General features: G+C 37.9%; 1 protein-coding gene and 1 pseudogene across 1 annotated transcript; both read left to right on the forward strand.

Moving 5' to 3' along the window:
• The first annotated feature begins 608 nt into the window (after positions 1 to 608).
• On the forward strand, positions 609 to 1,546 carry LOC122726224 (annotated as a pseudogene).
• A 7,205-nt stretch (positions 1,547 to 8,751) lies between these two features.
• On the forward strand, positions 8,752 to 9,282 carry LOC122755088 (protein CutA-like; the record flags this gene model as incomplete). Its single annotated transcript, XM_044003456.1, has 1 exon — positions 8,752 to 9,282. A coding segment is annotated over one exon (492 nt), but the record flags the coding sequence as incomplete, so codon positions are not given.
• Between the last annotated feature and the right edge of the window lie 7,901 nt (positions 9,283 to 17,183).

A 17,183-nucleotide genomic window follows, 5' to 3' on the forward strand; every position in this document is an offset into this window, starting at 1 on the left:
ACTTAATGATTCAATTTCCTACATCCTAGAGCTGTTATGAGGATCAGGTGAGCTAATAAAGCATTTAGCACAGTGCTTGGAATATAGTAAGCACTATATAAACATTAGTTTATATAGTTTATTATTTTTAACTTTTTTCTTAGAACAGGTGTGAATCTTTCTACTGTGACCTATTTAATATAGATTATCCTGTATAATGAACAGGGAGCCCACTTTAAAAAAAATTATATCTTGATTAGGCTTTTGGACATCAAAGAATCATCAATTTATAACCACAAATATTTAGCTAACCTGATGATTGCATCGTGATTTATGAGAGTAGTGGAGTACACTCTAATTGACTCAAGACCCCAATTTTCCAAGTACACTGACTAAAAATGATATTTCCAGACATAAAAAGAAATAAAACATCCTCCCTATTCCTTAAGTGGCAAAAACCTTACCAGTTTGTTGGCAGAGATAGGGAACTGGGAATTGTTTCTTTAAAAAAATGTTTAAAAGTACTTTTTCTTGCTAGGCTCCTAGCATGTAGGAGTGCTGGCTGGGCTCTCTCTGTGCAATCTGGATCCATCCTTCCTCCTGGAGCAATCCCCCGAAGTCTCATCATCATGACTGAACAGATGACCCTTCGGGGTACCCTTAATGGCCACAATGGCTGAGTGACCCAGATCGCTACGACTCCCCAGTTCCCAGACATGATCCTGTCAGCCTCCCAAGATGAGACCATTATCATGTGGAAGTTTACCAGAGATGAAACAAACTATGGGATCCCTCAACGTGCCCTCAGGGGTCACTCACATTTTGGTAGTGATGTGGTCGTTTCCTCTGATGGATAGTTTGTACTCTCAGGCTCCTGGGATGGCACACTAAGACTGTGGGATTTTACAACTGGCACTAACACCGGGCGCTTTGTTGGTCACACCAAGGATGTAATGAGTGTAGCCTTCTCTTCAGACAACTGCCAGATTGTCTCTGGTTCCTGGGATAAGACTATCAAGCTGTGGAATACCCTGGGTATCTGTAGATACACTGTACAGGATGAGAACCACTCAGAGTGTTCGTTTTTTCACCCAATAGCAGCAACCCTATCATTGTCTCCTGTGGCTGGGACAAGCTGGTCAAGGTCTGGAACTTGGCCAACTGCAAACTGAAGACAAACCACATTGGCCACACAGCCTACCTAAACACAGTTACAGTTTCTCCTGATTACTTTCTCTGTACCTCTGGAGGCAAGGATGGTCAGGCCATGCTGTGGGACCTCAATTATGGTAAACACCTCTATACTTTGGATGGTGGTGATATAATCAATGCCCTTTGCTTCAGCCCCTGTGGCTACTGGCTCTGTGCTGTCACTAGGCCCAGCATCAAGATCTGGGACCTAGAGGGTAAAATCATTGTAGCTGAGCTTAAGGAAGAAGTGGTCAGTACCAGCAGCAAAGCTGACCAGTGTACTTCCTTAGCCTGGTCTGCTGATGGTTAGACTCTATTTGCTGGATACACAGACAACTTGGTGCAGGTGTGGCAAGTGGCCATTGACACTCGATAAAAGTGTCAACTATAATCAGATTTTTAAATAAAGACCTTAATTTCTGCCTTTTGAAAAAAATGTTTAAAAGTATCATGAAAAGATGATCTAAGGACAGGTGAGGGATAGGGATGAATTAGCCCCACAAAGCAATTTCCTATAAACCTGGGTTCTAATAAGAGTTGCAGGGGCTTCCAGACCACCACTGATCTCTTTTCAGGTGCACCTCTGGAAAAGTAACCGAAAATGAATGATGTTGGATCTGCTCACCAAGACAATATTGTCTTTTCTGCCGGGACACTCAAGTAGTTCAAGAGTTGTCATGTGGGAGAAGGCTAAGACTTGGGTTTGGTCTTAGGTGGCAGAATTAGTAGTAATTGTAGAAGTGCAAAGAAACTTTAGATTTCACATGAGGGGCAAAAATACAATCAGATATCCAAAAGAGGAAGAGACTGCCACAAATCGTTATGGGTGTCCCCTTATTGGAGTCCTCCGTCAATGTCTGGATTACCAGTTATACAATCATTCATTAAGTATACAATCAAGCATACAGTACAATTATCATTAAGCACCAAAAGGCCAGGAACTGTGTTAAGCCCTGGGGTTACAAAGACAAAAAAAAAAAAAAAAAGAAAAAAGAAAAGAAATAACCTGTTTCCTGAAAGAGATTGTGTGCTATCATGGAAGACGATATACAACGTAAAGAAATACAGATTAAATACAAAATAGTTAATTGTGAGGAAAGTGAAAGCACTAGTAACTGTAGGATTAGAAAAGGCTTCATGCAGAAGGTAAGAGAAAGTTGAGGAGGGAGTGCCTTCCAAAAATGGGGACAATTTTTTGGGTCTTTTGTGAGAGGGAACTCTTTTTCAGTTACAATTTAGAATAGATGGTGCCTAAAGTATATTCTATCTCTGAAATTCTGTGATTACTCTATAAAGTGAGATGTTGGATTTCTGATACTATGTGATTGATTTTGCCATGTGTTAATGTCTTCTATGAGAAAGAAGTACTTTATATGTTACAGAGAAAATAGGAATTAAAGTTAAGTTAAATTATTATATTCAAAATCTTTGTTATTGAGGGTCAGTGTGGCATAATGGATAGAGGGCTTGGAGTCATGGAGACGTGGGTTCAAGTCCTATCTCTGACACATTTTGAAAGTATAAACGTCCTCAATTTGCAACTTGTCAGTGTCCCAGACAACTTTCTAACACTTTAAGTCTTGGAAATGTGGTATAAAGTAAAGGGTATTGAAAGAGGAAAAATTAGGCATGATGTAGTGAATATGTGATACAGTAGAAAGGATACTGACTTTGTAGTCAGAAGACCTGGGTTCAAATTCCTCTTCTGAAGCTTACTAACTATGTGATAATAGGCAAATGATTTAAGCTCCTTGGACTTTATCTTCCTCATCTGTAAAATGAGGCATTTGGACTAGATGGGTTTTTTAAAAAATATATCAGTTCTAGTTTTAAATATATAATCCTATGATCTAAGATTACAGAAGATCTGCTGATCTGCATCAGTAGAGGGAGTTTTTGTACTGTTAAAGTAATGAGTCTGGACTCTCTGCTCCCAGTAAATTAAAATGTTTAGGATTTAAAGTTGAGAGAATTGCTGGGTTTGAGGGGATACCTTTCCTGAACAAAGATGTAATTGTTTACTATTATACCTAGTAGATTCTCTTAAATTTCACCTTCACAAGTACTGAAATTGAATTCAAGTATTAAAAGGCAAGCATTTTAAATGGAGCAATATGTAATGTACTTAGTCAAATATTTTACATTACTTTCAATGCAGGGTTATAGGCAGCCATTGTGAAAAAATGAATATTCTTCACATTGGAAAATTTTAACATTGATGATTTCTGGAACTAACCTCTTAATGTTGTTCCTAATAAGTATACCTTATTAGTCATATGATATACATGCTCATCTTTCAGTAATTTAATTGTATTGGTTCTCAAAGTCAATGGTATTTTTTCCTCAAATGGCTTAGGGGATCATTTGCCCATAATACATTGAAAGAAAACAATGACACCATTTTGTTTTAAAGCTTTAGACCCTTTTCATTGTTATTATTTGGGATAAAAAGCATTTACTATTCTATTGCAGTTTTCTTTCCCTCACTATTCCCTCTTCCCATCAAATATAATATACTATAGTCCCAAAATTGGTTTTCTTTCATTCTTTCTTTCCATGATAGTAGCCTCAAAAGGGATTCAAATTTAGTGTTGCAAGATTCTCCAATTGCCCTCTAAAAAAGGAGACCCAATTGATTGGAATAGAGAGTTTGCTCTGGGGGAAAAAGATGGGATAAAATAGTTCTTTTCCAGAAGTCAAAATTGGAAGAGATATAATAAACTCTCTAGATGAACTTGTAACTGAACAGGAATAACTCTGCAACAAATCTAAAAAGGGATCAACCAACCTTTAGCAAGGGGAAAACATAATCTCCTGATTGCTGCAATTACTCCTAGGAGGATAGTATCATACATCTAGAGCTGGGAGGGACCTGTGGGGCTGTCTCATTCAGCCCCTCATATTATAGTTTAGGAAATGGAGGTCCATGAGGTTAAGTTACTTGTCTAAGGTCACACAGATAGTAAACATTGCAGTGGGATCTGAACCTATGTCTTTGGATTGCAGTCTTTCTATTGTACCATGATTTCATTACATCAAACCTAATGTTTTCTCTGTTTGACTTATTTCCATTTCTACTAGGTTCTGCAAGAAAATATATGATTCCTCTTCTAGTAAGCAGCCCTTCAGACATGTCATCAATTTATCAAGCATTTATTAAACACCTACTGTGTTCAAGGTATTGGGAATACAAAACCAGCATAACTCCTGTATTCAAGGAACCCACAAACTCCTGGTACAAAAGAATATGGATACAGGGGCAGCTATGTGGCACAGTGGATAAAGCACCAGCCCTGGATTCAGGAGGACCTGAGTTCAAATCCTGCCTCAGACACTTGCCACTTCCTAGCTGTATGACCCTGGGCAAGTCATTTGACCCTCATTGCCTGGGCCAAAAAGAAAAAAAAAGAATATGGATACATATAAAGTCAAGGGTGGTGGTGGGCTAAAGTTGAGGGTAAGGAGAACCAGTTCCTCCTGGTGAGGAAAATTTGACACCTGCTGGACAACTGTTGTGTGCTTTGGCACTTGTTGTACAATTTGGAATCTTAAAGAGTTGCCTGGTAAGCTGAGAGTGTATGTGACCAGCCTAGGATCAACCGATATGTTTCAGAGACTAGATTTGAAATCGGGGATTCCTGGCTCTGAGGCTGGCTCCTTGTTCGCTATACCAAGCTACCTTTCATATAAAGATGAGTAAATATAAATTATATACAATGCAAATGCAAAATAATTTTGAGGCAAAGAAAATACCACTTGTGCTCTTTAATTCTTCAGATTTTTCCTAAATCTTTCCAATCCTGAAGAATAATTTTTGGAATTGTTTTTTTGGCCTGCATGAGTGACAGAGTTGGAAAATAGTTATCAGGTTGGGCAACTTTTCATATGGTTCTCCATAACTTTCTAGATACCTACCTGAAGAAGAGGACATTGAATATGTAAGCCTGAGAAAGTAGTCTGAAATTAAGAAGGATGTTACATGTAGGGTCTCAGGAAAGTTTCTTGAGTAGGTTAGTGGCAAAGTCAAATTTGTGCTTTGGGTAGATGATTTTGGTAGTTGTGTGGAGGTTAGATTGAAAAGGAAAGAGACTAAAAGATTGGAGTCCAACAAAGAGGTTGTTATAATAGTCTAAGTCAATGGTGATGATGATCTAAAATGAGGTGATGGCTATGTGAGTATAGAAAAAGGATTCTTATTGGAAATATGCTGTGGAGGGAGAGAGAAATTAATAAAACTTGGGAAATAATTGGATGTTGGGGATCAGGGAAAATGAAGATTCAAGGATGACTCCTAAGTTTCAAATGTGGGTGACCATAGGTTAGTGGAGCTCTTGATAGAAATATAGAAGTTTGGAGGAGAGGGATGTTTAGATATAAAGATAATTTGTTCCACTTTGGATGTTTTGAGTTCTAAATGTCTATGGGCCACCTAAGTAAAGATGTCAGCTAATGGGGCAGCTAGGTGGTACAGTGGATAAAGCACCCATCCTGGATTCAGGAGGACCTACGTTCAAATCCAGCCTCAGATACTTGACACTAACTAGCTGTGTGACCCTGGGCAAGTCACTTAACCCTCATTGCCGCACAGTAAAATAAAATAAAATAAAAAAGATGTCAGCTAATGATGGATGAAGGAAATGAAGGCTGGATATGTAATATATGAGCCTGTTGCATAAAAATAATGGTTCAACTAGTGTGAACTCAAGCGTTCACTGAGAGAGAAAGCATATAGAGAAAAAGAGAAGGAAGAGTGCAGAACACTGAAATATACCCACAAGTATTGGGCAGAACATGGTTGATGATCCTGCAAAGGAAACTGAGAAAGGGCGAGAACCGGGAGAGAAGGATCATAAAGATGCAAGGAACAACATATTTAGGAGGAAGGGAGAGGTAATTAGTAGTTTAGAAGTGAGTAGTTCAAAGTAATGTGAGAAATTATAGGGCCAGGATAAGCACTCTGCCTCAGAGTCTAATGCTGTTGTTTCACTTTAGGGTCTAAGTAAAGAGTTGGTTAGACTATTCTCAAATTCCCAAGGACTATCTATGAGGGTATTTGTGAATAGGCTATTTGAATGTTGGATGGATGATCTCTGAGAGTTCATCTAATCTAAGATTCTGTACCTCTGTGACTAAACACTTTGGTTCAAAAATTTAGAACTGGGAGTGACCTTAGAGGTCTTCTAGTTCTACTTCCACATTTTACAGATGAAGAAACTGATGCAGAAAGGTTAAGGAACACAGCTGATAAATGTCAGTGTCAGCTGCCAATCCATCTGGGTGAGGTCCAGGAGACCTTCAAAAGCTAAAATTCAGGGATATATTTTAATTTAATTTTATGACATATAATTAACAACATTTATCATTGAAGATAAAGTCTTCTTATTTTTCAAACCAAACTTTAAGAGGCGTTGTCTTTTTTTGTTGTTGTTTTGTAGTTGTTAATTCCTTAGTGCTCCTCTCACTGACTTTGCTCAGCAGGGTTTAACTTGATGCCAAAAGCATTTCCATTTGTAACTCTAATCATCTGTGACGAATCTGGCTCACTTCCTTTAACAAGGGAAGTCTCCGTTGAAGTTTTGTTTATGAATAATGAGTCTTACTAATCTCTGTTTGGCAATGTCTTGGCATTCAAATTAAATCTAGACTTTCAAGCCCAGTGTTCAGGGAGAGGAACGAGGACCAAGTGGGCTATTTCTGTCAGGGTAACAAAACAAAAAAGCTTACTTATGTTATCAGTATGAGTTAATTTTTATTAAGCTATTTCTGTAGGAGGCTAGGCATAACAAAAAAAAAAAAAACAAAAACCTCTCTCTGCTAGTGACCTTGGACAAGCAAAATGGCAGTTATTATTCTGCCATGCATTCATTGGGTAGAGGAAACATTGAGGAGTGACTCTAGACAGTGTTTAAATTAGAAACAAGGGAGAATGCTAACCAACTGCCCCTCCCCCATCCCATTTAGCCAATCAACAAATATTTTTCTGTCAGAGATAACAAATACAAGTGAGAGTCCTGACAGAGATACAAATAAGTGGCACCAACCTTAGGCTTATTCCAAGTAGGAGATACAAGTAAGTACAAGACAACTGAAGCTCAGGGAAGTTAAGTGCTTGATGATCTAATTAGAGACATACAAATAAAGGGATGGAAGTAGAAAGGCTTTTTGGCTTAGAGTCCAAAGAATGCTTTGACTATAGCCTGTAACACTTATTAGTCATGTGACTGTGGGCATGTAATTTAAAGTCTCTGAACCTCAATTTGTTGTTGTTGTTCAGTTGTGTCCTGCTCTTTGTGACCCCATTTGGAGTTTTCTTGGCAAAGATACTGGAGTGATTTGCCATTTCCTTCTTGAGCTCATTTTACAGATGAGGAAATTGAGGCAAACTGAACTTTGAGGTCAGATTTAACCTCATTAGGAAGATGAGTCTTCCTGTCTCCAGGACCAGCATACTATCCACTGTACCACCTAACTGCCCAAACCTCATCTTTAAAATGAATATAATAATGTTTCCACTGCCTATTTCATAGGGTTCTTGTAAGAAAAATACTTCACAAATTAAGAAACAGTATATAAATTACTAGCTCTGGAACTTACTAGCTGTAACGGTATGGATAAATCTTGATGTCTTAGTTAAGCCTTAATGTCCTAATCTATAAAATGAGAATAATGATATCTGTATTAGTTATTTATCATCACCATCTTAAGCAGCATCATGATGATGATCATCTCTTCCTCATCTTTTTTATGACATTCAGATAGAAATAGTGCTAAGATAAGTTGATATCCGACCATTTTTTAAATTTAGAGTCCTAAAGACTATTGCATAAATGAATAAAATAACTGCATTTTGGTAGATGAATGAAAATTTTAGAAGGAAAACTCTTCTCCATGTAGATTCTTTGAAAATATTCTCAATATAACTTGAGTAGTAGACAGGATGGTAGAAGTGAAGTATAAATTCATCCTGTTTCTATGTGATTTTTATTTCTTGCTAGGTTTTCTATTGTAAGAACTTTTCGTTTCATTTAGCAAGGAGATTATAAGTGTATGTTGTGACAAAATGTATTAGGAGTTTTTATGGATCAGTGTTTGGATGATTATTGGCAACAGTTGGATCTTTCATAATGATACAGTTCCTGTATGGTTTGCTAGTAAAATTTTCAAAAATATTTTGACTACTGCATTTGTTACATGGGGAATTTTCATCTTTCTATGGGAGGTGGTCAGCTTCTGATGTATGATTCTAGTTACCAAGTTTTAGATCTTGTTAGGTATTCAATGGTGCTAATTTTGTGTGGCCTTCAGTGAAATATTATATGGTTTCTACCTTTTCCTTGAATAATGTACATTGATCATGAAGTCTGGGCTCCTTCTGGATATTTTAAAAAATAATTTGTTGTGATGACCTTGTCCTGTTTCACCATCATGAAGACATTTGCATGACTCTGTCCCTTCTTCAATACTTTTTGTCGTCATTAAGTTTATGTCAATGTTACTCATGGAGGGCCTTTTGAGTTCACTCTTGGATCTTAGTAAAATTTTGTTGTTGTTATTATCATTATTACTAATATTAACATCATATATCGGCCTTCTTATCACGTGGTCGCCATACAGGCTGCTTTGTTCCTGGGCTTCCTGTGGATGCACTCTTTGCTCTCCACCTATCCCTACCTACGGCTGCTCCCTCGAGCCTTCTCCATGGCCACACGGCCGCCCGAAGCCCCGGCCCCCACTGGCTCGGATTACATCTCTGGCTCCGTCTCAGTCGTCTTTGTCACCTGCCCCAATGACAAGATCGCCAAGACTATTGCCAGGTCCATGGTGGAGAAGCGACTGGCCGCCTGTGTCAATCTTGTACCTCAGATCACATCTGTCTATGAATGGAAAGGAAAGATTGAGGAAGACAATGAGGTGATGATGATGATAAAGACTCAAACTGCCTTGGCACCATCCTTGACAGAATTTATTCGTTCTGTTCATCCATATGAAGTGGTTGAAGTCATTGCATTGCCCGTGCAACAGGGGAACCTCCCATACCTTAACTGGGTAAAAGATAGCACTACTCCTCAATGATGATCCTATTTTGATGACTTTTGAGACTACTCTGATACCTTCTACATTCTCTCATGTTCTTAATAAACCCTATCCCCAGAAAAAAAACAACAAAAAAACCATCATATATCATTCAATATAGCAAGTTTCAAGAATTCACATAGGATGTAATCATTTAATTGGGCTTTGACATATAGGTAAAATTTAGAAAGATGTACAGGAGGAAAGCATTTCAGATGAGAAGAATGGAGTGTACACAGATAGCAAGGTAGAATCCCAAAGATGTGTTTGGAGAGATAATAAAATATGGCTGATATAGGAGGTTCATACAGGGAGTATGATTGCAGTAGTGAATGATTGCATAGGTTGGTTGGGTCTCTTGTAGCTAAACTCCTTGAAAAGGCCATCCACTATAGGTGCTTCTACTTTTTCTCTTCTTACTCTCTCTCTCTCTTTTTTTTTTTTTGCGGGGCAATTGGGGTTAAGTGACTTGCCCAGGGTCACACAGCTAGTAAGTGTTAAGTGTCTGAGGCTGGATTTGAACTCGGGTCCTCCTGAATCCAGGGCCAGTGCTCTATCCACTGCGCCACCTAGCTGCCCCTTCTCACTGTCTTCTTAACTCTTTATAATCTAGTTTCTGACCTTATTGTTAGACTAGGAACTGCTCTCTCCAAAGTTACTCATCTTCTCTTAGTTGCCAAATTCAGTGGCCTTCAGTGGCCTTTTTTTCAATCATCCTTGACCTCTTTGTAGCCTTTGACAATTTTGATCACTCTCTCCTCCATGATGTTCTCTTCTTTCTAGGTTTTCAGATCACCAGTCTCTCCTGGTTTTCCTCCTACTTATTAGATGATTCCTTCTCTGTTTCCTCCTCTAGGTCACATCCTCTAACTATAGGTCTAACTATAGGTCTAACTCCTTTGAGGGTCAACCACAGCAGATGAGCTGTTACATATAAACAATGTATCTTCGAAGGATCCTGGATTACATTTTTAAATGAGGAAACTGAGACCTAAAAGCTGAAGTGACTTGCTTAGGGTGGTCCACCTGCTTAAGAGCAAATCTAGGAATTTGAACCCAGGTCTTTGGATTCAAACTTAAGGATCTTTCTATTGCAACAATTTGCATCTCACAGTAAAAAACTAAATAATCCTTTCTTTCAATTTCCTTCACACTTCTCTTGAAACAAATATAGGAGGCATAGAAAAAAAACCCAGGAAATTTACTGTAGGTTCCTAATGGTCTCTAAACAAGAAGTTAAAAAAATATATGGAGGAAGCCCACCTTTGCTTCCCCCTAAGACCTCTAGTCAACTTTACTGATGTATTTTTAAAAATCAAAGACATATTACACCCACACAATGTAGATCTTTGATAAATATTATAGTTTCCCTAAATCAGCATTGAGCCCATCTATATGTGTACAATCCTTTGTCCACCATGTCTCTCCATCTTTTCCTATTTCCCAGTAAATCATACCACTTTGCTCTTGGTGAATCTGCCTTTAGTAAGCATGCTCAGACTTTCTTCCTTTCTTCCATCTGCCCACACCCCCCCTTCATATTTCAGGGGGAGCCCAAACAAAAATTAAGTACAAAAGGGAATCAAAATGCCATATGTTGAATTTATTTTAGGCTATACATAATCCAAAATAAATATAAAGTATTCCTAGATACTGACTGAGTCTGGGTTTCCGAGTGTGCATCTCTAATTTTCTCTCTGTGTGTAAAGAAGCAGGAACAGAAACCTGATTGTACCATGGTTTCATAGCTCAATAAATTACACTTAGGGTGCAAGAGATTTACAGTGCTTTAATCAATGAATAATTATTCCTTTCTGATCTCAGAAGGATCCTATAAAAAGGGGTTACACATGCTTCCTTGTTCCTCTTGAGGATACAAACAAAACTATAAAATTATTAGTCACAATTTAATTGCCTTTTGTAACTACACTGAAGGAGTATGTGGAGCATATTTCTGTCTCTCTTGTAATAGCAAAGGAATAGAACATGCTTTAACATTACTAGGTTTTGAAATAAAGGGAGGAAGTACAGGGAATAAGCATTTATATAGTTCCTACTATGTGCCAGACACTGTGATGTGCTTTTTACAGATATTATCTAGTGGAACCTATATTTGGAAATAATTTTATTATCTATTTTCCCTGATTGACATGGAAGGGAGTATAATCAGAAAAGGTAGGTATGAGTTGTTTTATGCCTGTGTGCATGCTTATTTTTGGCATTAATTTTGTGTTTATTTTTGTATATTGTGGAATCTAAATGTAATAAACCCAAGATAAAATTTAAAGAAACACACCTTACATATAAAATAAAAGTGCCCACTTCTCCAGTATGACCCATCTTGGTAAATGGAGTAATGTAGTATCTATCCCTTGTGGGAGCAGAGTATGGGCACAAATAGGTTTCTGCTTTGTAGTAAGCAGATATAATTTACTGGCCTGGTTAAGGAAAGCAGAATGAAGAGTTCGCCAGAGCACACTGCCCTTTAGGCTTTCTGTTATATGGTTTTCTAAATAAAGCTAGAGGCAATATGTTAGAAAGAGCATTGTGCCTCACAAGCATTGGGTCTCATGCTTGTAATCTCTGCTACTGGTGGATACTAGAGCTAGTGGATTGCTTGGGTTTAGGAGTTCTGAGTAGCAGTATGGTGACAGACAATTGGGTACATGCACTAAGTCTGGGATGAATATGGTGAGCCCACTCAGGTGGAAGGCCAGCAGTCTACGTGATAAGGGTTGAAATGGGCTAGTAGAGAAAAATGGAGGAGGTTAAACTTTCCATATCAATCAGGTATGGGTATTGAGCCTATGAGTGACTGCTTTACTTCCAGTCTGGGTGAGATTAGGGAGCCCTAAAAAACAAAACAAAAAACCCAACCAAACACTGTGCTTCTTGACCTTTCAGGGTGGTTGTGAGGACCCAGTGACCAGCTACTGAAAAAAATTGTGGGACTGATCTTTGCTTTTTTATCTCTTTCTTTTCTTTCCTCCCTCAGTCCGTCAGTCGACTATTGGCCATTTTTTAAGCCCCTACTCTGTGCTAGGCACTGGAAATGCAAACATAAAAATGAAGCAGTTCTTGCTATCAAAGAGCTTACATTCTATCATAGGAGACAATGTACATACATACAAGTATATCACATAATAATTATAAGGCAATTTTTTTTTTGCTCAGGGTAGCTAGGTGGGACAGTGGATAGAGTGCCAGACCTAGAGTCAGGAAGACTCATCTTTCTGAGTTCAAATCTGGCCTCAGACACTTACTTCTTATGTGACCCTGGGCAAGTCAATTAACCTTGTTTGTCTTAGTTCCTCATCTGTTAAATGAGCTGGAGAAGGAAATGGCAAACCACTCTAGCATCTCTGCCAAGAAAATCCCAAATGGGGTCATGATGAGTCATACACAACTGAAAAATGACAACGTTTTTTGTGTGTAGTGGGGAGTGGAGGAAGCACCAGCAGTTTTTGAGAACTCGAGAAGGTTTCATGTAAAAGGTAGTGTTTGAACTGAGCTTTGAAGGAAACTAGGTATTCTTTGAGGTAGAAGTATGAGGGAATCCATTCCATGCATGAGAGTCAGCCTATAGAAGTCATGTTTAAGGATAATATTAGCATAATATTTTGTATTATTATGAATATGTATCCATACTGATTGACATTGTGGCTTAAAATACCTACCTTTATGATATCTGCTAGCTTCCAGGGGACTAGGGAATTTGACTTTCATAAGCTGGAAGAGCTGTGAACACAGCATGATGGAGGGAGAATTTCAGCTAGATGGTCTAGTGGATAGAGCACTGAGCCTTGAGTCAGGATGACCTGAGTTTAAATACTTACTAACTGTGTGACCCTGGGCACTTAACATCTGTTTGCCCTAATCCATAGAAAAGGAAATAACAATCCACTCCAGTATCTTTGCCAAGAAAACCCCATGGGCAATATGGTCCACAGGATTACAAAGAGTAGGATATCATTGAATGACTGAAGAGCAGCTCAGAAGCAGGGCTGTTATATAGAAGCCACTCAATACATCTAGAATAATTGACTTTGTTTTCTCTATTTCTAGAAACAAAAAAAAAATGGGAAAAAAGACATTAGGTCAGACTATCAAAGACTTGGATGCAGAAGGAATATCAGAAGCCATCGAGTTCTATACTCATTTTACAGATGAGGATCCTGAGACCTACAGAGGTCATTTGCCCAAGGTCACATCAATACTAAATAGGAGAGGTAGAAATTTAACTCAGGTCCTCTGACTCCAGAAACACGACTCTTTCCATCGTACCATGCGGCCTCTGATATTTTCTATGGTTTCTGCTCACTTCATATTGACCACATTGGAGGCTCTCCTTATGTTACTATTGAAACTTCCTTTCCATCCCTCTCCTTCTAGCTATGGGGGGATGGTCAGTGATCACTTCTGTCACATCAAGCAGGGGTCACTACCTCAGGAAAAGACAGAGGAGGGGCCACTTGGCAGTGGGGTAGTGCATTTGGAGGAGTGGGATTTAAAATGGGATTTTTTATTTGGCTGGTTTAAAGCACTGGTTTTGAACTTGGCAATTATATGAGGTTTGAATAAAAGCTTCATAAAAAGTCAACACCTTGTCAGAATCGTTTGTCCCACTTGAAATGAAAACTGAGGCTAACACAAACAAATTACAGAAGAGTTAGAGTTTCTGATATAGAAAACCCAGTTTCAGGGTATGATGCTATCTTTGATGAAATCTTGAAACAGAACAAAGCTGTACTTAATAGACTTGATTCTCTTGACAATAGAGTCAGAGGTTTAAAAAAAATCTCAGTATTGCTTGTGTGCCTGAATAGACAGAGGCTGGAGATGGTAATTTTTTGTCAAATGGCTTCTAGATATCCTTGGAGTGTACACCCCTGTGGAATCTGGCTCATCTCAATTCTGCCAGGAGGCTATCAGAAATGATTTTAACCCCTTAAATTCCTGGGTCTATATACTTAATATGTGAGTACACAAAACTAATGAAGAAAATTCTTCTGTTGGCAAGGGTCTTCTGAAAACTGCTTTATAATGGCTTTTGTGTTGGAATGAGCCCAGACTATAGCTCCAGGCTAATGAAGAGAAGGGAATGCTTTGTTATGATTATAAAACAACTCTATCATATCTGTCTCCCTTCTGTAGCCTTATGTGCTGTCACAAAGAAGGCATAGGCTTCAGATGAACATGATTCTTTTTAAGATCCAGGGAGTTTTTGTTTTTGTTTTTTTTTAACAAAAGGAAAAGTACAGATTATTTCCTTGAGGAATGATCTAATAACATAAATAACATATTATATTCATTCACATATTTAACCACTAGATTTCAATGTTCCAGTATTTTCTGTCATATAGCATCTTATATAATTTTATCAATCTGTGATCTTAGAGATGTGGGTATTTCATTCAATGAGGAAGGTCACAATCTATTCATGCCTACATGTTCTATGTGAATATTGACCATGTTATATCATAGATGCACCATAGGGGATGCACTCAATGTGCTAGCAGTCTTCCATAATATCTTTTGACTGTGCAAATATAACAACAGAACACATGGGCTGTCCAATAATTATGTCATTTACACATGTGACTTTCCGATCATTTTTGCTCATTTCTTTGATGGCATGTTTCCCTCCCTCAATTTTTTAATTCCTTATTTATAATATTTTGGGACCTGCAGATACCTAATATATATATAGTATTATTGGTGGAATGATAGTATTTTTAAAAATGTGTGGGTTTTTTTTAGGAGGGGTCAGGGAATAGTTTAAGATTATTTAAAGAACTATCAAGTTTTTCATATTCAGATCATCTTGTTATCCTCCTTTTTCTTCCCATTGAATTCTGGAACTAGCTAATTGTCCAAGTTTGAGTATATGTGTAATATAGATATACACACATACATACACACATGTATACACATATACATATGTGTGTTGATAGACAAAATCAATTGACTGCTAAAACACCTATGTCATAGGGTGAATAGGGTGTCTTTTTATCTACTTTGTTTTTCCTTATGAATAGCTAGGCCAATCTCTTTTAGATCCCTCTGAAAAAGCCCTAAATTAATGTAGGATTTAATACAATCAGAAACAATGTTATCTTTCTTTCTTTCTCTTTCTTTCTTTCTTTCTTTCTTTCTTTCTTTCTTTCTTTCTTTCTTTCTTTCTTTCTTTCTTTCTTTCTTTCTTTCTTTCTTTCTTTCTTTCTTTTTTTTTGGTGAGACAATTGGGGTTAAGTGACTTGCCCAGGGTCACACAGCCAGTAAGTGTCAAGTGTCTGAGGCTGGATTTGAACTCAGGTCCTCCTGAATCCAGGGCTGGTGCTCTATCCACTGTGCCACCTAGCTGCCCCCAATGTTATTTTTCAACAGAATCATCTAGGGTACCATGCCATAGATAGGCAATCACTCTTCTCTTATACATGGAAATAGCTTCAAAGGATAAATTAATGGAAAAATTCATGATTGGTATAAGTAGACCCCTGATTATTACTATCACTTGATTGCAAGAGATATAAAAGTAATCAAAAAAGAAATATATGATCAGATAACCAAAAAAACTCCAGTGGCTCCCTGTGACCAGAAAAGAAGATGAACTAGTTATAGTATGATTGAGGGGTAACATGAGAGACCAAAAGCTGCATTAGTATCAATGGAGTTTTGAAATAATCAGAGGAAAGCCTATATAGCCATACCTCAGAGATATTGCAAATTCAGCTCCAGACCACCACAATAAAGTGATTATCACAATAAAGAGAGCCATGTGATTTTTTTTTTGCTTCCTTCTGCATATAAAAGTTATGGTTACACTGTACTATAATATATAAAGTGTGCAATAGTATTATGTCTAAAACTGTACACTCCTTAATTAAAAATACTTTATTGCTAAAAATTGCTAACTCACCTGAGCCATCAGAGAGTTGTAATCTTTTTGCTGGTGGAGGATATTGCCTTGATGGTGAAGGCTGGTGACTGATCAGGGTGGTGTTTGCTGAAAGCTGTGGCAGCTGTGGCAATTTCTTAAAATAAGACAAGAACTTAGGCACATTGATTGACTCTTCCTTTCAGAAAGATTTCTCTATAGCATGTGCATTTTACCCAACACAGAACTTCTGTCAAAATTGAAGTCAGTCCTCTCAAATTGTGCTACTGCTTTATCAACTAACTTTATGTAATATTCTTCAGTATTGTGTCTCAGGGAAAAGGGAGATCTAAGTAGAGAGAGACAGACAGACAGAGACAGAGAGATAGAGAGAAAGGGGGGAAGGAAGGAGGGAGGAATGGCTAGTTAGTGGAACAGAGAGAACACACACATTTATCAATTAAGTTTGCTGGATTTTTGTGGACATGGTTCTTGGTGTCCCAAATTGATTACAATAGTAACATTGAATATCATTAATCACAGATCACCGTAACAGATATAATAACAATGAAAAAGTTCGAATTGTTGTGAGAAATGCCAATATGGGATACAGAAGCATGATGTAAGCACCTACTATTAGAAAAATGGCACCAATAGACTTGCTCAAGGCAGGGTTGCTACAAACTTTCAATTAAAAAAAATGCAATACCTATGAAGTGCAATAAAATGAAGCACAATAAAACAACGTATTATTGTAATGTATCACGGTCCATATTTTCTAAGAAATATTAACATAAGAAAATGGATAATATTGGAAATCATTGGTGTGCTGTGATTTGCATGGTTCAAAAATCTCTAATACATCCAAATACATACATTCTACCCCTGGCCCCTGATTTTTTTTGTTTGTTTGTTTTTTGGTTTTTCTTGCAGGGCAACGAGGGTTAAGTGACTTACCCAGGGTCACGCAGCTAGTAAGTGTCAAAGTGTTTGAGGCTGGATTTGACCTCATGTCCTCCTCAATCCAGGGCCAGTGCTTTATCCACTGCACCACCTGGCTTGC

The sequence above is a fragment of the Dromiciops gliroides genome, chromosome 4 (genome assembly GCF_019393635.1).
Source record: "Dromiciops gliroides isolate mDroGli1 chromosome 4, mDroGli1.pri, whole genome shotgun sequence".
Classification (NCBI taxonomy): Eukaryota; Metazoa; Chordata; class Mammalia; order Microbiotheria; family Microbiotheriidae; genus Dromiciops; species Dromiciops gliroides.